This window comes from Pipistrellus kuhlii, unplaced genomic scaffold, assembly GCF_014108245.1.
Source record: "Pipistrellus kuhlii isolate mPipKuh1 unplaced genomic scaffold, mPipKuh1.p scaffold_m20_p_7, whole genome shotgun sequence".
Classification (NCBI taxonomy): domain Eukaryota; kingdom Metazoa; phylum Chordata; class Mammalia; order Chiroptera; family Vespertilionidae; genus Pipistrellus; species Pipistrellus kuhlii.
The window spans coordinates 49,335,493-49,359,817 of NW_023425573.1; the positions used below are offsets into that span (position 1 = coordinate 49,335,493).

The following is a 24,325-nucleotide window of genomic DNA, read 5'->3' on the forward strand; positions in this document are numbered from 1 at the left end:
AATTCATGAAACTATATGCAAATTCAGGGGTAGACACATGAACGTGCCTTTTCCTGCAGAGTGGGTCCATAGATTGTTATCAACCTTCTGGAAAACGAGTCCCAAATGTCAAGACCTATATTTTTAAAAGAAAGAAATAAAATTCCAACTGACTGAGATGTTGTTGAGACTGATATTTAATAATCCTTACTAAGCACCTAACAGGGTACAAAGTACTAAATAATATTCTACACCTAGGTAAAAATAAGCCAGGGAAAGTTTAGTTTATTTTGGACCAAAAAGTAATCATTAAACTTCAACTGTGTTGGTATTTGGGAGTGCTGGTCATGACTGTAAATGGAAACTTGAGGACCAGGAAGGCTTTCCATTGGTGAACAAATGGAGAAGTATTTACGAGAATCAACTAACACGTCTTGGCAATTGATTGTAGTAGGAAAGAAGGAGACTAAATCGCCAGAGAAGTTTCCAAGTTTCTGGCTTATGCAGCTGATACCATGAAAATACAGACATGAACCTATGCAGTTGCACTGCACAGGCTCACATGCGTGCAGTCAGGAGTTGACAAGACGATTAACCATAATTTTTCATTTTTCTGTCTTTCCCATAGCCTCCTCTTCTCTCAATAAAACAGAAACAAATATTTCCTAGGAGTGGACAAGAACAAAGTTCAAACTTCTGGGGTCTGAAAGGTTATGAAGAGCATTTTGGTTATTCCCACTTCGACTACAAAAGATGGGACAAGGAGCATACTCCACTAATAATGACACTATTGCTCTACTTAACTTTTAGCTCTGATCTTTGGTCAATCATGGGGTACCTTAAAATCGTGCTCCAAACAAATCTATTGCCAAAAGAAATTCCCAAACTGATGTACCTCTTGGGGAATTGTTCATTGTCATTGAGTAAAAGGATGCAAATAATCTTTATCTGATTGAAATTAAACTTTATTTGAGTCACAGCCATATAAATATATATACACAACGTGACGTACTATACAAAATTGTTGGCTCTCTTGCACCCATCCCCCATTCATGCTCCCCAACTCTTAAATGTTTCAGCTTTAGATGAACCCCTCCCCTCACCTCCCAGGAGCATCAACTCAGAGCACATGGGCACCCTTTAAGGGACACTTCCTCCCAGAGGGTCTCACTGAATAGGAGGTCAGGCAGGGTGTGGGCAGGATCTGCTTCAAAGTCACACAAAAGGAAGGCTTTAACATTTTGAACATAAGTCTAAAGTCAGTTGTGACAAATTCCTCCATTTACTAGGTAAACATGGAAATAACATAAAAAATACAGCCTCCTCAAAATATATCTCCTTCAAAGGAAAAAAAAATTGCTAGAAGGTGATCGAATCATTTGTGATTTCTGAAGAAAAACAAGAATCTTCCTTTGCATAACCGAGGGTTTTCATTTGAAAATAAACATGATTACATTTCATGATAAAACCACAAACATAAGCAAACGTAATCCTCTAACCTTACTTCGTGGTGTGCTGAGATCATGCAGGGGGAAGAAGTATGCCATATTTCCCGAAGGATTACCTTTTAATATAGACCTATCTTACACTCACAGTTTTTTCTGTAAATATTTTGAGTGTGCATGATCTATTCTTGTCACTTGACCAACACCTAGAGTGCCTGACAACATTCCATCATGAATTTCTGGATGGGTTTCTGAAACAGTGATTGGGAACCGTGTCTACAAATGGCCGATCTATTTTGATGTGAATTTAATTAATGCTGCATATGAAACTCCAAATGTCACAGTCCAGGAGTTTTAAATGTTTAATTATTAGACTGACTTCTAAAATAAAATCTGAACTTAACGAATGTATTAAATCCTTTTAAGATAAATTCATTTTTTAGGAGAAAGGGATTTTTATAAAATCACCCTACTGTGATTTTAGCATGTGGATGAGAACTCTATGAAAACGCCACAAATGATATGTAATGCCAATATGACAGCTTGAACTACAAACTTGCAGGGAAGAGTTGGGCTGCCCAGTTATGACGTCTGGTCACACAGTCCAAGCCGCTGTTTGATGAAGTTGGAAATGAGGAGCTGGGGCCGTTGCTGGTACTCCACCAGGATGTCATGGGGCAAGTTGATCTGGTCACATTCAAGTCTGTCCAGGAGTGTCACACAGACTACAGCAGCTAGGAGGGCAAACAACAAACACCATTTCTGAACAAATGGGTTCTTTTTTTTTTTCTTTTTTTTCTTTTTTATAGAAACATTAGCCAAACATCCCAGTGTCCCTAAAACATGTACTTTGGGTTATTTTCTCTGTCATGTAGATGCAACCCAGGGACCTCTTTAGCTTTCTCTACAATCCATATTTCTATGGACTCTCATCAAACACCTCATCTAAATAAGTTAATGGAAATAATTTCAAGCACTCTTTGTTCTCCTTAATCTACAACTGGTAGATTAAGGGAAAGCCTGTCAAGAACAAGGAGAGATCCTTGCCATTCAAGACACACAGAGCTCCATTTTCTCTCCTATTTCCAGTTAGACGAGGCTCTTCTTACTGGAGGATATAACTGGAGGGCTGGCCATTGTTCCTAGATGACATTGAACATCTTGGTGCAATGTTTAGTTTGCCTGCTGCAGTCTTGCTGAAGATTAAAGTAAATATAAAAGCTATGAATGTAAACAAACAAACAAACAAACAAACAAACGGTATGAATGCAGACCTAAGGAAATAACAATAAACGTGAGTAGGAACCCTCATGAAAATTGAGAAGAAAAATATTAAAGGGAATACTTAAAACTCCAAATGTCACAGAGCAGGAGTTTTAAATGTTTAATCATTAGACTGACTTCTAAAATAAAATCTGAACTTAACGAAGTTAAGTAGGAATCAACTCCACGAAGGAGCAAATTTATTAGCATTTAGTGTCTAAAGAGTGGGAATAAAATCCTATGATAGATGTGGAAATAGGGAAAAAGAATAGACACCTTTTGCTAACAACAGCAGCAAAAACAAAACAGAAACACACCGCTGAAACTCTAGTGAAAAGTGCACCGATGGCAGTGTCTGGCTGGTTTCATCAAGGAGAATCAGAGAGAGAAAGCAGGTCTCCTACAAATTCTTGATTGTCAGTTTCGCATGAAATCTTCGATTTCAAGCAATGTGGTCGTACACAGTGAAATTGGTGTCAGCCATTTGAACTGATAGTGTAATCATCTCTATCTTCGTCCGCAGCATTTTAGAAAAGGATTTCAGGGTTGATGGGATGAGATGTGTCTATGTTAACAAGCTTCGAGGGCATGGAGATAAATTGGCCTGGAGTGTTATATTTATTTCTTTAACCTCTCCACTATTTCAGACTTCTTTATAAAGATCTGGATTTGGAAAGGAGAAATGAATTGTATTTATAACAGATGCTATCTTTTCTGTTTCGCTGAGCTCTTGCTATCTGCCAGGCATTTACGATACCACTTAGTCCTTACAGCTGTTCCATGCGCCAGCTATTATTTTTATCCCCTTTTGACAGATGATGAAATGAGGGTTTAGGGAGGTCAAACACATGGCCCACTATGCACAGCTAGTAAATAGCCACCCGATTCCCAGCTTCCTAAACTGCTAAGAAGCGTTACCTCCCTTCCATCCACCTGTCACCTGAGCTCGCATGTGGTGAACCATTAGGCAGACCTGCCCTGACCCAGCGGTCAAAGGAACCCTCTTGTTCAGCGACGTGAAAAGGAATAGAAATACACGACTTGTGCTGAGCCAAATATTTCATCACATGGGACCCTCTTTATTCAAAACTCACTTCGTTGTAAAGCAACTTGGCTGGACGGGTAAACAAGCAAATGGAAGGAACAGAAAACTCCCCAGCTTTTCAAGTTAATGATCAGCAAGCTTGTGGAGGCGGCCTGGGCTGGCGGCCACAAGCAAAGGCTGCAAGCTTTTCTCTAATCCTGCCCTTGGAAGAGGGATGAAAGGAAACCGCTCTGTAGCTTTCAGAGTGGGAGCTGACTAAACATTTTATCTGTAGATTTCCACGGTGATGCCAGAGATGGGAAAGAACAGGGCAGAGCAATCTCAGTGTTTTCTCGACCCCAGAGGCCCCGTTAACGAGCAGCACATAACAATCCTGTCACCTGAAATTACTGTTTCCGTGAGCAATGAAAGCGAATTAATTGCCCAACACCAGTTGTCAAAATCAAGTCTGGCAACTTTACTACCAGAATCCTCAGGTTGGGCAGGGAGGGTGGCTCCTGCAGAGGGACACTTAGTGACGTGGCTGTCACCAATGAGGTGGTCAGCTAACTGACCGCAGGTCTGCAATGTGCTGACACAAACATGGAGCTCAAGGCCTCCACGGCACTGGAAATTCTCAACAATTGTCAGCTCTTTGGGATCATTTGTGGTCTCTGTGAGGATCTGATGAAAGTTGTGTATTTTTGTGAATCTCTTTTCACAAAACTATACATATGCATACACACACACACACACACAATATTTGTGTATAATTTCAGGGGGGCCAGGGCCCCTGAAGCCTCCCATGAATCCTTAGGAGTCCATGGCCCCTGCTTTCACCCCAACTTTCTGAATGGATTTCCAGGAAAGTTTCCCATGAGCTGCAGGCAAAGACAGCAAGGCCAGCCACAGATTCCCCCATGGACAACAGAGACCAGACAGGCTGAGCCTCAGAAAGCGGCAAAGCAGCCCAGGCTCGCTCGGGCGCTCCCAGCCTGCTCTGTGCCAGCTCCTCTTCCATTTCTGGCCCTTTCCACGGTCCCCTTCACTCCTCAAGCTTTGAGTTCACCAGGCAGACCCATGTTTGCTCCCTGTATGCCTGGTGTACAAAGCATAGGCGTCTCGACAACCCAGAGCCTTCGCACTGCCTCTGTCTCCCCCTGAGACATCAGTCTGTTGTCTGTGAATTAACAACTAAGGGGAGAAAATTCATATTCAAGGGGCTGACCCAAGCTAAGCAGGCTAGAAGCAATTTGTCCTTCTCGATTGGTGTCTCTCAGAATGTGCTCCATTGGTTGTCTCCATCCAAATCAGAGCTCGTTAGTAATGCAGACCCCCGCCTCTGTCCCTGATATGCAGAGTTAGGGGGAGAGGTGGAGAGGGCAGTGAGTCTGCATTTTATTTTTTAATTTTTTATCCCCACCTACGGATATGTTTATTGATGAGAGAGAGAGATATCAGTCATTTGCCTTCCATGTATACCCAACTGGGGCTCGAATCCTCAGCCTGGTAGGTATGGGACAATGCTCCAACCAATCGAGCCAGGGTGTGAATCTGCATTTAAAAAAAACCTCCCTCCCCGAAACCGGTTTGGCTCAGTGGATAGAGCGTCAGCCTGCAAACTGAAGGGTCCCAGGTTCGATTCCGGGCAAGGGCATGTACCTTGGTTGTGGACACATCCCCAGTGGGGGGTGTATAGGAGGCAGCTGATTGATGTTTCTCTCTCATCCGCGTTTCTAATCTTCCTCTCTGTAAAAAATTATATATATATATATATATATATATATATATATATATATATATATAATAAAAAATAAAAAATCTTCTCAGTTAATTTATTTGCACATTAATATTAGAGAACTATTGCTTTAAAGACATTCAACTCTATCCTGAATCAAATCAAGTTACAACAAAAGTGCAAACCTGGACCCTAGCACTTTAGGTTTCCAAAGAAATGCAGAATTAGACAGAACCAAGAGTTAGTGTTAACTTTATCAAGAATCATCCCATACCTTTTATAGAAGTGTTATTCAGTACACTGTCCACTATCATATGGCTGATAATTTCACTTAAGTTTAACCCTTGGATAAAGTTTTTATGGTAAACCTCAAATGTTTTTTTATTTTTATTTATTAGATAATGAGTGTTGTGTAACTCAATGTGTTTCCATTTTCAATTTGGGCTCCAGAAAACTCAGAACTAAATAGAAGTCTTTAGAGTTAGTAATGCACTCCCAGGTAGCCTCTTTGGTATTGAGAAATACCCAGCTACTCCCTTAAATATGTGCTTTTTATTCTCTTTACCTCACTTAAGTTATGGTATACATTCATCTTTTATTGAAAGCTTCTGCTAATGCCTTTAAAAAAAAAAGAAGAGGATGAGCAATATGTCAATCGATAAAATATGCTGCTCTTTCACTCCTGATGGGATAGTGGAGGGAGTGGGGGTGAGGAGACAGGAGATCTTATTCTAGTCCATCTGTTTCTACCCAACTGTGTTTCCTCAGGCAGGTCTCCTACACTCTTTAGGCCTCATTCTCCAAGAAAGGAGTGGGTGATCTTTGAGGTATCTCTCTCCCAAGCCCACACTCTCAGCTTAAGTGTCTCACATTATCTAGTTGGTGTGAGGACTATGAGGTTCAGCTGGGCTCCCACCCAGCAATGTGTCAGCATGGCCAGAGGAGGGAGCCTGGTGTGCTGGGGGTGGGGGTTCCAGTCGGGGAGCCCTGGATGCTTTCCTGAGGCAGAGCAGGGGAGGGGTGGGTCAAAGGGCTGTGCTGTGGCCCTACATGTTTCTCTAGTGGGTGATGAGTTGGTAATGGGCAGGGAGGACTGGAATAGTGGGAAGAAGAGTAGAATGAAAATGAATCAAATAAAACTATAGATGCTGATCTTGATTGAAAATATGTAAAACCCCCAAGAAAGTAAGAAGAAACCATTTTGTTAAATGCTGTCTTTGTAAAAGCAATAAATGAATTACTAGCCATTTATACCTGGTTTCCCAGATACAATGACTGATTTTCTTGGCAAAATAACCGCTATGCATACTAAGGAATACATATCAACTTAACACTTTGATTCCGACACTAACCCTCTGGGTAAATGCTTAGCCCTTAGGGTTTGTTTGCCAAAGTAGCACAACCCTCTGTCCACAACTTTTAAAATAGAAACATCTGCTTTGTTGTTGTTATTCTGAACAGAGGCTATGAACCTGTGTCTCCCTGGGAGGCTGCTGGGTAGGGGGACAGAGCTGTGTTCAAACGCCAGCTCAGCGACTTTGTAACTGTGAGGCCCTCTCTGCGCCACAGTTTCTTGTTCTCTGATGATGGTGAAGAGAGCTGCAATTGGTTGCCCCACACTCTTGTAAAACAACATTTCAAAATCCCGATTTTCCTCCACTTTAGAGGTAAGAAACGCTCCAGACTGAATAGAATCCTTTTTACTTTATCAGTGATCACCGTGCACTTCCTAAAAGCCCAATAGCCTTCATTGCAGGGACCAGCACAAGAACATAAAAATGGAATTAAAGCACGATTTTGTTCCCTTTCATTGAAATGTAATAAAGTAATATTAGGAAGTCTGAATGTATCCCCTGAGTCACCGGCGCCTGCCAAAAGAAATAACACTGAATTCTTCCTTTACCCTAAAGAGAAACCACGGCGAGTGCTGCAAACTCCGAAGACAAAGAGGATTTAAGCAGAACCTAATCTCAGATAAATATTGGGTTTCAGAGAGTGCCATCCAAGCAAGGGTATGTCAGAAGGCAGCATTGTCTTTTAAAGATGGATACAAATTGAACATATCACACATTCGCAGTGCAGAAGGATTATCATCTTTAATCAGAATGTCAGGGGTGTAATTAAAATAGATTTTGCTCTAAGAGAGGGACGGATGTGTGCATCGTATGAAACCACAGGTGAATGCATGTATGCAGCGTTGGATAGGGCGTTTCCCGTATTCTGGAGACCCAGCCTTTCAGGGTAGAATAATTTCATGAACCACTGTTCCCCTTCCTGAATTTTTGAAAATGCAGCATTGGACCCCACTATTCTTTTCATGATAATGAGGTCAGGATAACACGTTTCAAGCAGTTTGTCCACCTATTGAATAGCAAGAGATTCAGGGGTACAGAGAAAGCAGAAATATCATTTGAACTTTCTAGGAAAAGGGTGGCTTAAATTTAAGGCTGTGTCTGTTCCTGTTTGGACAAATGAGAGGCACTCTGTAATCCTTCCAAGCCACTGGTGAGGCTGGGGACTGAAAGAACCAGTTGAATTTGGTATAGCCATTTTCCATGGCAAATAACAGTTGAGTAGCCACTCTTTGCATTTGTTTGTTTGATCATTTAGCAAATATCTGAATGTCCACATGGCGGATATCATTCTAAGTGCTGGGGATAAAGCAAGAAAATGACAAACAGCATCCCTGTTCTTGCGGTGCTTACATTGGGTGGAGATGCTAAATGCATACCTTCATGCACTAATATATGTAAAGTAATATGAAAGTTAATATATAAAGAAACTCAAAATACAGTCTATAGTGGCCATTGCAATGCAGAGAAGTGAAGTAGAACACGTGAGTAGAATGAATGTGAGTGGATTTAGTTTAGACAGTCATTCTTGGCTTCTCTGATGAAGTGAGATGTTTGGTGAGATCCCTTATTAATCATAAAGATAAGAAACGGTAATCCACTTGGATCCAAGACCACTTTGTCCAGGTGGATGCAAAAAGATCCAAACTCAGTGAGTGACTCCTCTGAGTTAGGACAATGGGGTCTCTAGAAGGCCTTTTAAATAAAAAGTTGTTATTTATAAAGTAAAGCCATTAGCCATCATCACGTTAGTATGAAGTCAGACTGGATTCAGTCAGCTGGTAGTGGTAAAGGGACAGAAAGGCCATTCGAAAAATCTGTCTGGAGAGACAGCGTCTGTTGAGCCATGACTACTGCGAGAGTGAGATGGGGATGAGGAACAGGCCTGGGAGGCCAGCTCAGCTGGGCCCTGAGCCTGGTGCCAGGTGAGAAATATTTCCCCATGTTGCTTACTATTGGGATCTCCACTCCAACTTCCTCTATGTTAAAATAGTTGCTCGTGAAGGCTTCCTCAGCCCTTGCCCTGAGCAAACTTTTCTAGCTTACCCAGAGCTTTTCCAGGATTCACGTTGCTGGGGAAGGATCTTACTAAGTGATGAAAGACAAGGTCATGGTAGCATCATATGCATGTGGCTTTTGTCTATGTTCTTGGGGCAGTATACCAACAATTCAGCTTTCAAATCAGTGGAGTTTTCACCACAAAGAAATTCAGATAGAAATACTCCAAATAACTTCAGAATTATATACAACCTTTAGTGCGAATGTTGCCAGCCCAGAGGGCTCTGCTCAATGACAAGGCTGCAGCAGTGGCCTGCCAAGAGCAGTGGGCAGGCGGAAGTCAGCTACCAACAGCAGCAGAGAAAGAAAACTGCAGCAAGCGGCAGGAACTACATCAAGCAGACTGGGAAGAATCCAGGAGGGGCCTGCAGGTGGCTGAGAGCAAGGTCAAGAACTTGCAGCAAGGTCAGAAACATCCTCATAACAGAATAATTCCTCTGAGATTTTGGCAACATTTTCTAAGAGAGACAGACTTGACCCCAGACTTCACAAGCCTGAGCTCTCCTTGGCTGTCAATTTGTGCCTCTTCAGAAAGAACTAAAGCCATTACCAAACTTATATCAGGATAGCATGTTTGTACGTAGGTATTTTATGTTTAACTAAACTAGTTCCTAAATTCTGCTCATTTGCATATTGGTGAAGCTGTGACTCAAGTGTCCATTTGCTGTTTCTATAATAAAGAAATGTGAAGAGCATTTCTTGGAACAGAAGTACATGAATCCAGGTGTTCCTGTAGGTTGTGTGTATTCGGGCTGCTCTTATATACACAAGGGCAAGCTGCCCCAGCTGGGGTTCCCACTCTCACTAACTGGTGCAGAGAAAATCAGATGCTATTGTTTCTCTGAAGGGGGCTTTAATGATGACCTAAAGAGGACAAGAATTCATTTGCATCCTCCACCTAAAAAGCACAAAGATTGGCTTGTACACATACTCTGGGAGATGGAAGTAATTAAGGATAGTGGTTCTACAATTAATCTCTTCTTCTGAACTGTAAAGTCTTTCTAAATGTAATTTTAGAAAAAGTACCACATACATTTTGCTTGTTTATTCATATTGATTGACTGTAAAGGATGAATATTGAAATTAAAATTTCAGCTTGTCCCTAACTGATTTGGCTCAGTGGATAGAGCTTCCGCTTGCAGACTGGTCAAGGACATGTACCTTGGTTGTGGGTACATCCCCAGTAGGAGGTGTGCAGGAGGCAGTTGATCAATGTTTCTCTCTCATCTGACCCTCCCTCTTCCTCTCTGTAAAAAATCAATAAAATATACTTTAAAAAAATTTCAGTGTGATCGAATAAAGCATTATTGAGCTATAACTCTACTGGGTTTCTTTTCTGGGTGCCAGGACATGAGACTCTCCATGTGTTTCTGCCATTTTCATCAGCCACTCCTCCTTAGCCGCCTTTCCTGGATCTCCCTCACCTCCCTAAACTTCTAACCAAGGACCTTTTCTCATCTGTTTCTATACTCGTTCTCTTTATCATCTCATCAGTTGCATGGCTTTAATTGCCAGCTATATGCTGTCAACTCACAATTTTACTTCTCCAGCCCAAACTTCTTGCCTAAACTCTAGATTCATAGATCCATCTGCTTGCTTAGCCACCATTTGATGTCTACAGTCCCAAGTCTTCATTTAATTTTCTATCTCCCAACTCCATCCTTCCAGATGTTTGGGCCAAAAACCTGGATATCATTTTTAAAAAAATATATTTTATTGATTTTTTACAGAGAAGAAGGGAGAAAGACAGAGAGCTAGAAACGTCGATGAGAGAGAAACATTGACCGGCTGCCTCTTGCACACCCTCCACTGGGGATGTCCCGCAACCCATGTACATGCCCCTGACTGGAATCCAACCCGGGACCTTTCAGTCCACAGACTGACGCTCTACCACTGAGCCAAACCGGTTTCGGCCTGGATATTATTCTTAAGTCCTGTCTTTTTTCTCAACATTCACAAATTTCATTAGATTTGCCATTAGATGTACCTAGACTCAGACTGCTCACCACCTCCACTGCCCTCACCCTGGCCCACCATCTCTCCCAGTCTGCTGCATTTGTCCTCTTATTCTCCCTGCTTCTGCCCTTCACCCCAGTAGGCTAACCTAGCAGGCTGTGTGGTCCTGTTAAAACTTAAGTCCTACCTGGCCACTTCTCTCTTCAAAGCCCTGCAATGACTTTCCGTGTTGCTCAGAGTGAAAGTCACGCTCCTCACAGCGGCCACACCACCTGCACCTGCCATCTCCTGACACTCTCCTCTGCTGTCCCTCCCCTCCAGCCTCACCGGCTGCCTAGTTCCTCTAACACACCTGCATGTTCCTGTCACGTGGCTGTAGATTTGCATTTCCCAGACTGCCCACGTGGTATTTTCTAAAATGGCACCTTCTCCATGTATCCTTCCCTGGCCATGCGACTTAAAATTATGGTTTCCTCGCTATTTTGGTCATCCTTGTTCCTTTCCCTGCCTTATTTTAGCCATAGCACTCTTCAGCATCTGATGTATCACCAAGTTATTAGACATTAATCTTTGTTGTTCGTCTCTCTCACTAGGTTCCATAGGTGGAGATCTTATGTATGGTGTCCACTGCTACATACGTAGGGCTTGGGCACTCAAACCACTTGCTGATGCACAGATGATGTACAGAAGAAACTCCTTTGTTTAGGAAGAAAATGATCAAGATAAATCTTATCAGTCAAAATTTGATTAAAAACCAGCCTTGTAATTGTGCCATGCACTCTAGACACACTGTAAAACACATTTGAATCAATTACCTATTTTATGGATTTATTTTTCCTGGAAAAAAAGATAGTCCCTGTGTGAAATGCAAAACTGTAAATTCTAAAAAAAAAGTTGTTTGAACATTTTCTTGGACATCAAAACCATTATTTTAGTTGGTGCTATTATGCTATAGATCTGAGGCTTTCATAGTCAACTTAATAAAGAATATTTTACTCACTCTGCAGCTTTACTTTCTTCCATCAAAAAAGTTTTTTAAAAAAATTAAATCTAAAAGATGAATATGAAAATAATTAAAAAATCAGAAAGAATAGTTATACTGACTGGTGCTCATGAAAATTACATTTTACTTTAATAAGTTTTCTCGGTGCTGGTCCAAGGTTAGTGTTTCTATTGGAATAATTTCACCAAAAATAAAAGTATGTGCTGCATCCATTTGGTTTCTTAATATCATTCTCCATTAAAAGGGACAAGAACTTGCTGGAGAAATGGCTGATTCCAGACTTGAGGCAAGGAAAATGCAACCTGTGCCTGGCATCCTGTTGTGCCTGAAAGTGAGAAAATTCTCAAGAGCTAACAGATTTATTTCAAAGAGACAAAAAAAAAGGGGGGGCAGGGCGGGGGGTGCAATAGACGGCCTCTTCCTGGCCAAATTTGGGATAATTTGAGTATCAAAAAAATAATGACAGATCCGTTTGTAACACATTGAATTGAACAAAATCCACAATACAACACTAACACATCCCAACCAAAAAGAAAAAAAGAGATAAAGGCAGAAATGTGTGAGAGAATGTAAAGCTTGTCTTAAAAGAAGAATGCTAGCTAATAAACATAGGAGGAACAACGGAATGAGAAAACCACCATTTTGCAGCCCATGCTAAGATCATTGGGTAAAATATGGCCGGGTTATAGGGTATTCACACAGTGCCAGATTGCCTAGCATCCCAGAGTTTACTTGCTATTTACAAAGGGAAAACTTTAGCTTTTCAATGGAGTGGGATGGCAGTTACCACTTGAACCAAGTGATGCAACTCAAAATTACTAATAGTGGAACATCCTCACATTACAGCTCCTTGATGTAGTGCAATGGAGAGTTTCCATTACTCTGAAGTGTTTTTGCTATACAATTGTATCTAATCAAGTCACTTGACCTCACTTCCATTTTACAAGAAAAATGCAGCCTAGTAGAGCAAGGGAAACACTATGATGAACCACACAGGCAGATTTAGAACATGGGATATTCTACAAGATAACAGCTTGGACTCAAAACAAACAAACAAACAAACAACTACTGTCTTGAGAAAAAAAGAAAAGTAAGGTGAATATTCTTAGATGTAATAATTACAGAGATATAACAATCAAGTAATATAATGTATAAAGTTAATTTGATATTGATTAAGGAAAAATTCTATAAAAGATACTTTTAGAAAAATTTAAATGTGGGGTGGATGTTAAATGATGTTATAAAACTTATTTTACGTTTATTAGCCTTTTTGGTTTTGATGTGGTATCGTGGTCATTAGCAGAATATTTTTATTTTTAGGAAGTGATGCTGAGGTATAAAAATTAAGTGGCATGAAGTTTGCAATTCATTTATAAATGATTAGGAGCAAAGGCAAATAGGGGTGCTTTATATATTGATACATATGCATACATATATATGAATACTATATATATGTATATATATATATATATATATATACACTTAAAGAGCATACACAAATGTGGCAAAATATTAAAAATTATTGAATCTTGGTAAAGAGCATATAAGTATCTATTAAGCTATTCTTTGAATTTTTCTGTATTATTGAAATTTTTCAAAATAGAAAGTTGGAAAAAGCAAAAAATGCATGTAAATTAACTATAAAAACACACCACTACTCCACTCACATTTTGTCTTTTGGTGGACTATCTTTGAAATATGTTACTTGTGTCATGTCTTGATAAATTAAATTGTAATAGAAAATAGCAGCCACTACCCTGATGAAGAAAGTGGAACTTTCTGTCACACCCTAGCTACATAACCCACTAGCTAGTAACCTTGGGCAACTTGTTTTTGATCCTTAAGGCTTGGCTTTCTCATTTGCATGATGGGAATAATATCCTGCCCATTCACAAGACATTGTGAGATAATCCATATTATAAACAATTGTAAGGCATGCATTCAACGTAAAGGCATCTATAGCCTTTTCTTCTCCTTCAAAATGCAAGTAAGTAACTTTATAAAAGAAGAGACTTACACCCTAGGCATTCATGAAGGACTTACCTTTCAGACCGCAGAGTCTACACATGGCCGCAAACACTGTAGATTCCATCTCGATATTCCTGACACCAGCTATATATGCTCTCTTCAAGTAATCTACCTTCTTCTCTCTGGAAAAGCTGCACAGGGCTCCATCTAGTCGACCCTGGCCTGAAAGAGATGGAGAGCAGTGAGCAACCTGATAAGGACAGTGGCAGAGGCACCACCAAGAGGTTTGCTGTCAGCCGAGTGCTCCGCAGCCAAATCTGACTCTTGGGCCTGCGCCCAGGGAGGATTAACCTGCTGTCCGAATCTTCCTGTCACTGGACCGGGAGCAAGGCTGTGCCCGACTCCAGAGTCTCTTATGTGGAGAGTAGTCTCCACAGTGCTGAGTGCCCCGGCAGCCAGCACTGGGCCCAGGGATAATGGGATTAGAAAAATCATCATTTTGTAACACAGGCTAAAATCATTGTGGAAAAGTTGGGTTACAGGATATCCACGTAGTGCCAAATTGTCATCCCAGAGATTACTGGCTACTTTCAAAGAGGAAACATTGAACCTGAGGGTCACTGAGAGATCTGCCCTTTGAGGAAAATCTCGGGTTGGCTCCGGGGCCATGTGCTGGGGGAGAAGAGATGTCAAACCTTAGTGATGCTCTGAGCTCCTTGAGGAGCAGGACCATGGTTTGGACACTGTGACTCTCTGTCTATCCATCGTGACAATGGTACCAATGTGTCTACCTTCTTCTCTGCCACACAGCTCTCAGCTGCCTGCCACCCTGGTGATCACCTTTTCCCTTCTATGATGCTCTCAGTGTTCATTTACCACTTACTCTCACTTGTATCAATTAGTGGGGCTGGAAAGAGGTGGAAAAAAATCTGATACTCTAACTCCTCCTCCACCCTGCAGGCCCTGGGAACAGACTTCTCCCCACCACAAGCCCAAGGATAGCCTGGGAGCAGGGAGGCCAGCAGCACCCCGTCGCCATCATTATTTGCACAGTCCTCTTTTTGGCTTCCTTTCCTCCCTTTTAATCTTTCAGGCTACTTCCACCCTGGCTGTCCGCTTCCCCTTGTTCCCTCCTCCTTAAGGCTGCCTGCCAACCCCTCTAGTGTTATTTAAGCCAATTCCAACCCAGATGTCCTGAAGCCAAGCAGGTGGTGTCAGCGAAGTCTGCAAGGCCTCAAGGGAGCAGCCTCCCTCCCTTCATTGAATGTAGCCCTGGGTGTGGGCTGGGCTTGCCAGGCTGCCCTGCATTATTTAAAATTTTTTAATGCTATGTTATTTCAAGGAGCCCAAGTTACGGGTTTTCATGTGAAATTTCAAGAAATTATAAATGTTAGCAAAATAATTCACATTTTAAAAATTCTGTGCAGACCAAAGAAAATAGGGGCTCCAACAGGCTGTCATTTGTAAGATCTGCCTCATACCCACCCTGGACCCTCCCAACAAAGCAGCTAGCAGTCGATGATAGAGAGTTTCAACCCTATCCCAGCCAACATGCCTCCTGTTTTATAATAATAAGTTATAAAATAAAATGTTACTAACCTGAAGTAACATTTACAGATACTATAGCCTATATCCATATATAATTTTAAAATTGTAATATAGTAGCCTAAGTTTGATCCAAAGAAAAATAATTTAAAACAAAATAATGTATACATTGGTCAACACACTAAAACACAACCACACGACAATTTTTCTAGAATGCCCTCCAAGGAATGGGATCCCCCCTGGTTAGATTCTTTCTTCTGGAATGAGCAGGGTCTGCCCTTGACACTTTATTCTCCTGGCTTCTCATCCCTTGTTAAAAAGGCGACTTAGCAGTCACCTTCGATTTGTTCCTCAACTTGATTTGGGGACCACTTTAATTGTCGCTGAGAGAAAAAGATAACTTTGGTACCACCCATCCCTTGGGAATTCCCTGAATATTTTCTGGATCCCTTTCCCGAGTACCAGGTCACTTTGCGCTGTAGGTGATTGTACCCCAAAATGGCAGAAACACAGAATCAGCATATTCCACTTCTCCCAGAGTCATCAATTGAAATCAAAGGCATTAACAGAGAGTAGATTTTACTAACATCATTAATTGCATTTTGGTATTCAGTTTGTTCTTGGAGGATTAAACCCACTATCAATTCATGGTCACTATGGGTGTTTCTCTGCTGCTCATTATATTCTTACACTCCTCTGCTATAGGAAGTTAAAAAGGCTGTTTCAGTCCCTTTTTAAATCCCCAACTTTTACATTTCTAAATGAAGGTTTTAATATAAGTTATGGGTTTGAATAACAAAGAGTGGCTTTCAGAATTTATAAATTCTTCTCACCTTCATAAAAATCATAGGTACACATTGTATGTCCAATGAGGGTTGGAAAGTTGGGAATTTCTCTGCTGCAGTTGAACAGTTCCTCCGCCAGTTCCTTGTCAAGTTCAGTACTTCGGGTGACAATGTTGTCCAAGATAACCTGTTCAAATCTGGGCTTGAAGAAGGAGTCCACAGCTGTGTCTGTTATTACAACAGACCCCGGTGCAACCCCTGGGATGCGAGGATAAATGAGTGGTTACTTTGACACAGAGTATGTAATCAGTTCTGCCAACATTAATTAATGCTAGCTGCTAATGATTCTCCCTCTTTCCATTCTTTAAATTATGGTGTGTGTTTTTTCCAAATGCAATTAAATAATAACATTCAGAACAGGCATTTGCATGTCCTGTCTTCCTGGATTCACATTTACAATGTGATGGGGTTTAGATTTCAAGACAAACATGACTCTTGGACATGCAAATTAGCATTGGCCTTCAGGCTCAAATTTGAATAAATTAGGTCAGGAATAAAATAAATGAGCCTGCCAGCAAGTAGCTTTCCTAAAATGATGTGACTACTTGATATTTAATCTTCTCTGCATCTCCTTGATTACTGTAATTTCTTTGCATCTACAATATATCCCCCCTTCCTTCTGATTCTCTTCACATCACCCCTCCTCCCCTCTCTGACCCCATGTAAATTAGGCCTCCTGGCTGACTTTCCAGGGCTACAAAGTCTGGCTTGCTCATGGGCCTTAGTAACTAAATCACAGGGAGTTGAAAAACCATTTTCTGGACTGTTCTTCTCCCTGTTGGAATGCTCTTTTGTCCTCCCCACACCTTTTCATCAGACTAACACCAACTCATTCTTCAGGTGTAGGCTCAAGTCACTTCCTTCAAAAGGTCTGAATTCAGGAGGGTGGATACGGGTGGGGATAAAAAGGCAGCATAGGTAGGTAATAGTAAATTTCCCCAGGGCCAGCTTTTGACCTAGTTTTTGACCCATTCTATTTCTATTTAGAGCCAAAATAAGGGACTATACATTGGCAGTGCCCTAGACTCCTATTCTAACATTCATCTAATGCTTTGTAACTCATTTGTTTGCCTATGACCCTGATTACACATAAGCTCTGTAAAGTCAAGGGCATTGTTCACTGTTGTCTCCCCAGTTCTAGTGTTATGCCTATTGCATTATAGATACTCAATAAAAAATGTATCAAATGAGTGAATGCTTCCATAGAAATGCCATAGGGCAGACATCTGCAAACTATAATACATGGGCAAATTCAGACTGTCTTTGTAAGTAAAGTTTTCTTAGACCATAGCCACATTCGTTCATTGCATGTTGTCTATCATTGCTTCCATACTACAAAGCTTTAAATACTTACTATCTGGCTTTTATAGAGCACAGCATATCCTTCTGGGTTTTATAAATTTCAGTATTGATCAACATAGGGTTAATTTAGGAGATCCACCTAGGAACCCAAGGTGGGCTCTGATTAGTGAACCTTGGTGGGTCAGACACTTTTTAAATAAGTCAAACAAGTGGCTCCTTGAATTATTTGAGTAGGAATAGGAATCCTGTCTAATAAAGAGGGAATATGCTAATTGACTGCTCCACCCTAAAAGATTGTGGTGCCCACAGCCAATAAGAAGGGAGTATGCTAATTGGCTTCCATGCACACAGCCACCAAATGGTGGTACACAAATCTCTTAGCCCCACTGGGGTGGCAGGTGTGCGACAAGCCTGGGCCTGCCCCAGATGGGCCTGGCTGTTCTGGTGCTCCTGCTTCCAGGGCTGCCCTGGCTGAGGCTTGCACTCCCAGCAGTGGCAGCAGTAGAGGTGTGATGGGGTGTTGCCTTCCCCTGATTGCTGGGTTGCCTCCTGCCTCTGAGGGCTCCCAGACTGTGAGAGGGGGCAGGTTAGCTGAGGAACCCCCTCCCTCCACTGCATAAATTTTATGCACCAGGCCTCTAGTAGGAAAATGACTGAGAAGGAAATTGAAAATGTGGGCATCAAAATAATGTCTTGCTAATATTTAAATGTGTTAGGATGTGTGTATCCTAGTTAAGATCTTTCAGAGCCAAAAGAAAGGCTTCCGGAAGGATATCTCATCTAGCCCTGATGCTAACATTCTCCTCTGTCAGGATGGACATCTACAGAAGCCCTTTTACTTTAGTCCCATCTCTGAGCTCCTGGGGTGGACCTTATTCCTGGACCACAGTTGTAGGAAGAGCCCAGTCTTTCTAAATATGTCTGTTCCTGGGGAAGCATGGCCCAGCTACCTAAAGCTCTATGATCCTGGACAAGTCATTCTCTAGTTTTTTTGTTTGAGGATTTCTAAAGGTCCCTCTTGCTCCAAAAGTGTGTAGTTCTCAGACAAAAATCTCAGCCCTATTTAGAATTTTCATTCAGTCCTGCCACTCTGTCAGCCAAATGTTCCAGTTACAATGCTCTGTCTATATTTGCACATTGTGACATAGTAAAATGACCCCTCATATGATCTGCTCCTAAAGAACAGGTTGAAAAAATAACTTGACCTCAGCTCAAGGTCAAGCATAAAGACGACCCTGCCCAGAGGCCTTACCAGCCAGGAGGCAGGAAGAAGGGAAGTCTGGAAAACATGAGGAAGCTCTAGCTGGCCCTTCCCTAAAGGTCCAGCGTGGCTTGTTCTGGTGTGTTGACGAGGAAAAGAAATAGCCAAGAAAAAGGATGCAGTCACTGACATGAGCTAAAAACAATGTTTTCCTATGAAGTGTGCTAACTTCGCTGACAAATAAGGCAATTAGTAGTGATTGTTTCTTTTTACCTGAAAGCACTTGTTTCTGTCACTTAGGAAATTTCTACACCTCAAAATTTACTATAGCCCTCAAAACTTTCTCTTATCCTGGAAACATAATCCTTAGCAATCCTTCCACTCTTCCCCATAACAACACCTATGTCCACTCTAGTTTTCCATGGAGAGAGAAAAAAGGAAGCTAAAAAGAAATTTCTTTAATTTCGTTAAATGTCCTCAAGCTGAGCTTCCCAACACTCCTTAGCCCATCTGGATTTCTGGGTTCGGGAATGTTGGTATATTTTGGCGGCTGCTTTGCACAGAACAATCCCTGGGGTTTAACAGTAGAAAACAAACATCTCACCGATTCCCCCTGATGTGCCCATTCTGATGATGGTGACATCACAGCACTGGGCGTGGTGCAGTAATTTGATGAGTTCATGCAGCATGATGGACATGGAGGGGATCCCCATGCCATGCTGTTGAGAGAAAGAGAACGTCACTCTACATCTCACACTGATATGTGCCCAGGACATATTTTCTTTCTTCATTACAAGTTAACAGCCCTCAGAGAAATTTACATAATCATCATGACTTTGCCAAAGCTGGGGAAACCGTAAGTCAGCTCTAACTGACGCCTACATGACACGCTGATAGATGTGCCCATCTGCGGGGACCAGCAAGAGGCAGCTCCCTGCCAGTTAAGCTGGGAGCAGCCTGGTCATTGGGAGCAGAAGGAGGGTGGCCCACGATGGCACGGTACCCTGGTGTCAGGGCAGTGCCACTGCTTGTGTCCCCACTGGGCTCTTTTCACTCAGCTTGCGAAGTAGAGTTTTTTCCCCAAGATTGACTTGATATCAAGAAAATACAAACTTGGCTGTCCGGTGATCAGTCCCTTTCCACCACACTAAGCGAAATTATAAATCCTTGGCATTGCTCTCAGGTAGTCTTGCTCATTTGCTGCTAACGCTGTATAACCTCTGGAACACATGGAGTAGATACATGGGTGCCATCCAGATCCAACGATGTAGTGGATAGAGAATGTGCAGGTGGGTAAATTTCGACAGGTCACAACCATACTGGTAATCCCAGTGTGCCTCAGCTTTTGGAATGGGACAGTCAATGTCACCAGAAGAGGGGTCAACAAGAGGATTTGGCAACTCCTGGTGATCAATATGTTCTAATAACTCTCCAGAACGATCCTTCATGTGGAATTTGTAGTGACTGGAGCTGAGGCCATTTTATGCCCAGCCTAGCATCAGAGGGTCACGTGTGTCCTAGTTCTACCCTTGGGCACAGAGACTTGGTGTGTTGGAAGCACACCAAGAGGTCTGCCACTAATTGTCTTCCTAGCAAATCAGGAAAACTCCTGCAGCCAGGACCTTGGTGTCCTCACCTGAGTTCCCCCCTCTTGCCATCAAGAATATGAAACTCTGACAAATTTGAGCCTCTGAGGTTCCCTTATTCGGTTTCCATGTCCTGATTTCCAAAAGCATTGTAAGTCTTCTGGAGACATGAGTCAAACCTGAATTAATTTGTATGTCCAAGACGAACATATTTGGGCTTTGGCACTGACTTTGCCACTAAAGAGCAAAATCTCTAAATCTCATTTGTTCAGCTGTACATTAAGCAATGAACCATTAGTTGATCTATTAGGTTCCTTCTAAATCAGATACATGATAGGTTTATAATGATCACTTATTATGTGACATAGTAGCAAAATGACAAATGGGGCTTATGTGTTTCTGCTAAAGTCTCTCTCTCTCTCTCTCTCTCTCTCTCTCTCTCACACACACACACACACACACACACACACACACACACACACTCAGCTGCTGGAAAAACTTTTCAAAGAAGGGGCCCAAGTTGGAAATCCTCTGTATGCCTAGAGAGGCTGCCCTCTGGGCATGATCTGTATTTCAGCTCGTTTTTCCTGACCACACCGCAGATCCATTTGCTGCTGTTTTTGTATCTTATTCTTAAGTTTTACTGCTTGTTTACAATAATTTCACAGTTTTAGAAACCTTATTTTTTGTTTTCACCCATTCATTGTGCAAGAAAGAAGAAAGAAAAAAGACAGTTGTAGTCTAAATGTCAAACAAAAGTTAGTAAGACAAAATTTGCCTAGATCAAACAATATTGAGTTTCCTTCCAATGTCGATATTCTATAGTTGTTGAATGAACAAATGAATTGACTCTCTCATTTGAGCCCAAAGCAAGTTGAGGCATTTTTTACCAGATTGGAGATCAATTTAGACCCTTTGGACTTCGGGTAATTTTCCCTTCTTTACTCCAGGCGTCCAGCCATGGTCATCCATCTCTCCCTCACCAGGTACTTAGAGTAATGAAGGGTTGCTGGCTCTTCCCTGGCACAGGAGTCACATGATTCAGCTCCTTGGAATGTCACACTCTGCAGAGGACTCTTCCTCGTTCCCTAGCCTGGCTCTGCCCTTTATGAGGACTGCAGTATCCAGCCATGTGACACACTCGAGCTATTGTTCCAGAATACAGCCCCGTGGCAGAGACACACTTAGAAAGACAAGCTCCACACACATATCCTCTGCCCTCTGGGTGTGCTACCCTGGGTCCCGGAGGGAAGTGGTCCTTGTGTTCCTTAAAATTGCAAATCAGTCCACTTCCATGTTGTCTTAGGACACTGTATGTCCATAGCTGTCAGCATTGTCTAAATACAGGAGAGCAATTCACCTGAGCTCTGTGGAAATGCATTACCAGCTTTTCAGCCGGCTCCTTGCACTGTTAGAAGGCAGCCTTTGGCAATCCTGAAAATTGGCCCCTGTATACTTAAAGCTCAACATTCCCAAAGCTGGAGAAGGGACAGAGGAGAGGAAATTACTGGTGGCCTAATCGGTCACAAACTAAAGAAATGAAGTGTGCTTTGAGGTTTTTTTCCCCCCTAAAGTCAGTCGCTAAGTGGTAACTAATAAACTGAAGGGACACCAAATGCTATGTTCTGCCCCTGGGCCTTTTTCCAGCAGAGAAAATCACACCTGGAAACTTAATTTAATTGTGTGAGAAGGCAAAGCAGGAAAGGAAAAGAACCCCAGTAACAGAAGCTCCCTTTTTTTCTGCGAGCCCTGATGGCTCACAGAGTACTTACGCTGATGGAGAGCACGGGACCGACTTTGTACATACAGTATCTGTCCGTCCCGGCACAGATGTCCTCTATGTCCTCGCCGCTGCCCGGCAGCCTGAGCTCCTGATGCATAAACAGTGCAAATGCTTTCATTCTGTTGGGGCTCCCACCAACGCAGACAAACTGTTAATAAAAAGTAGCAATCGCCTGCCTTAATGACGGGGATCAGAACCGAGGGGCAGCTTTCAATGTTAATCACTTTACCTTATTTTTTAGTAACTTAAGAGTACGTGTAGAGCCAGGACCAGTTTGGCTCAGTGGATAGAGCATCAGCCTGTGGACTGAAAGGTCCCGGGTTCGATTCCGATCAAGGGCAAGTACCTTGGTTGCGGGCACATCCCCAGTGGGGGGTTGCAAGAGGCAGCTGGTCGGCGTTTCTCTCTCATAGACGTTTCTAACTCTCTGTCCCTCTCAATTCCTCTCTGTGTAAAATCAATAAAATATATTTTTTAAAAAGAGTATGTGTAGATGTTATGGCTATGTTCATGAGTTAACTAATTTGTATTATTGACCTGTAAATAATTCAAATTAGTTAACAGTTTGCTGTGCTTAATTAGTAAAGAAAAAGATCATCACGAAATCAAAGCAAGTGTTGCTTTTGTTCAAGTCTCCTGATGTTTTAGTTCACAGGGAACAAACATGAGTGAGATCCTCAGGTGGCATTGACAGCCTCCTGTTGGGCATTAGCAGGCTAAATGCTTGGTAAGTAAGTACTGAGTACCGGGAATGCAGGTCACATAGCAAAAGGGGAACTATGAGGTTTGGATATGTTTCTTCGTCCCACATCTCCCGCCAGAAGTTTTTATTGTAAAATGTGCTATGTTAACTTAAAGCTTTACCAAAAATAATCACATAAAAACTTCCCAACTTCTCACTCAGAAGGAATTCTCCTGGAACAAGCCTTATTGTGGACTGGAAATCTCACTACGGTATTTCATCAGCTCCAATAATTTGGTTTTGATTTATTAACATTTTAACATCGCTGAAATTACAACAGGCATGGAAGTCAAGAGTATTGCATCTAATAAAATATGGTTATGAAATTGTCTTGGAAGCGCTTGTGCAATAGTTTATTAGGGGTCCATGAGGGGTGGGAGAGGTAGATGTGGGAGAGGGTGAGAATGGCCTCCCAGCAGCACGGATGAACTGCCAGCATGGTGGGTACCAGGGGTCAGCAGTGGGGAGGATGCGCAGTAGCAGGTGTCAGAGGCCCTGGAAAGCACAGCCATCAGCTAGGCGGGGAGGTGCACTGAGCCTGCAGAAGCTCAGTCACAGATAAGGCGGCACAGGGGTGAAGGGCCTGCTCTTGGAGATAAATCTGGCTTTGCATCCAGACCCCATCACTGACTAAGCAACTTGCACCATGTTACCCATGTCATCTCTATGCACTCAGATTATCATCTCCAATGTAGAAAACACAGGTCCCTTTGGACGGTTTTGTAAGGAGAAAATAGGATCAGCTATGGCAGAGGACGTCGCACAAGGCCAGGTGCCTTCTGAGCATTTGATAAATAAATACTATTTGTCATATTGTGTAGCAGTTTCCTGGCCCTGCTCTTGAGCTGATTTATTATTTCTGTATTGCAGATCTTAGTACAAAAGAAGCTGGTTCAAATCCAGTGAGAAAAGGGCAGGTGACTGATGTGGGCAGCACGAGGCATAGAGGACAAGAAGGATTACCGGTGAGGTCACGTGCAGGGAGAAAGAATATCTGTCTAAGGGAATACGAAACTGAGGTTGTAGAGTAGGCAGCCCCATTCACAAATAATTTACTATGACTGTTGGGTGGTCTGGTTACATGATGTGTTCTGTTTCCATTTAGCAATATTCCAATTTCAGCTATGGGATGTAATTATCCTTTTATCTGCCCTCTGCTTCTCTTCTATCCTCATTTTTGTCTTTTTTGTGGCTTCTGATGAGTTTCCCTGATGGGGCTTAAAGTTGGTAATGAACTGCAGTGGAAGTGAGCCATATAGGCTGGGTAGCAAAGAAAGTAAGACCATGGTCTAAAGTGAGTTTTTAAGTTATTATTGATTACTTATAAAAATTTTTTCTTCTGTTGGTATGGACAATTAAGACTTAGCTCAAATTCTAAGTACAAAGACTGTGTGTGTGTGTGTGTGTGTGTGTGTGTGTGTGTGTGTGTGTTTTCCAAAATACAGTAGTTTGAAAATAACTCATTGTGTGGTGCCAATGAATGAAAATTACAACTATTCAGATTGACCATAAAACCAAAAGCAGATGTTAGAATA

General features: G+C 42.0%; 1 protein-coding gene across 2 annotated transcripts in view; it reads right to left on the minus strand.

The window, feature by feature from the left end:
• Positions 1-931: 931 nt before the first annotated feature.
• Positions 932-24,325, minus strand: part of UPP2 (uridine phosphorylase 2) — a 31,910-nt gene continuing 8,516 nt past the window's right edge. For both annotated transcript variants that reach the window (XM_036421883.2, XM_045575457.1), the window contains 5 exons: positions 22,038-22,196; positions 19,284-19,398; positions 16,165-16,374; positions 13,862-14,008; positions 932-2,158 (listed from right to left, as the gene is read on the minus strand). In XM_036421883.2, coding sequence (XP_036277776.1) covers positions 2,007-2,158; positions 13,862-14,008; positions 16,165-16,374; positions 19,284-19,398; positions 22,038-22,196 — 783 coding nt within the window. In that variant the 3' untranslated portion in view covers positions 932-2,006. The remainder of the gene's footprint in view (positions 2,159-13,861; positions 14,009-16,164; positions 16,375-19,283; positions 19,399-22,037; positions 22,197-24,325) is intronic.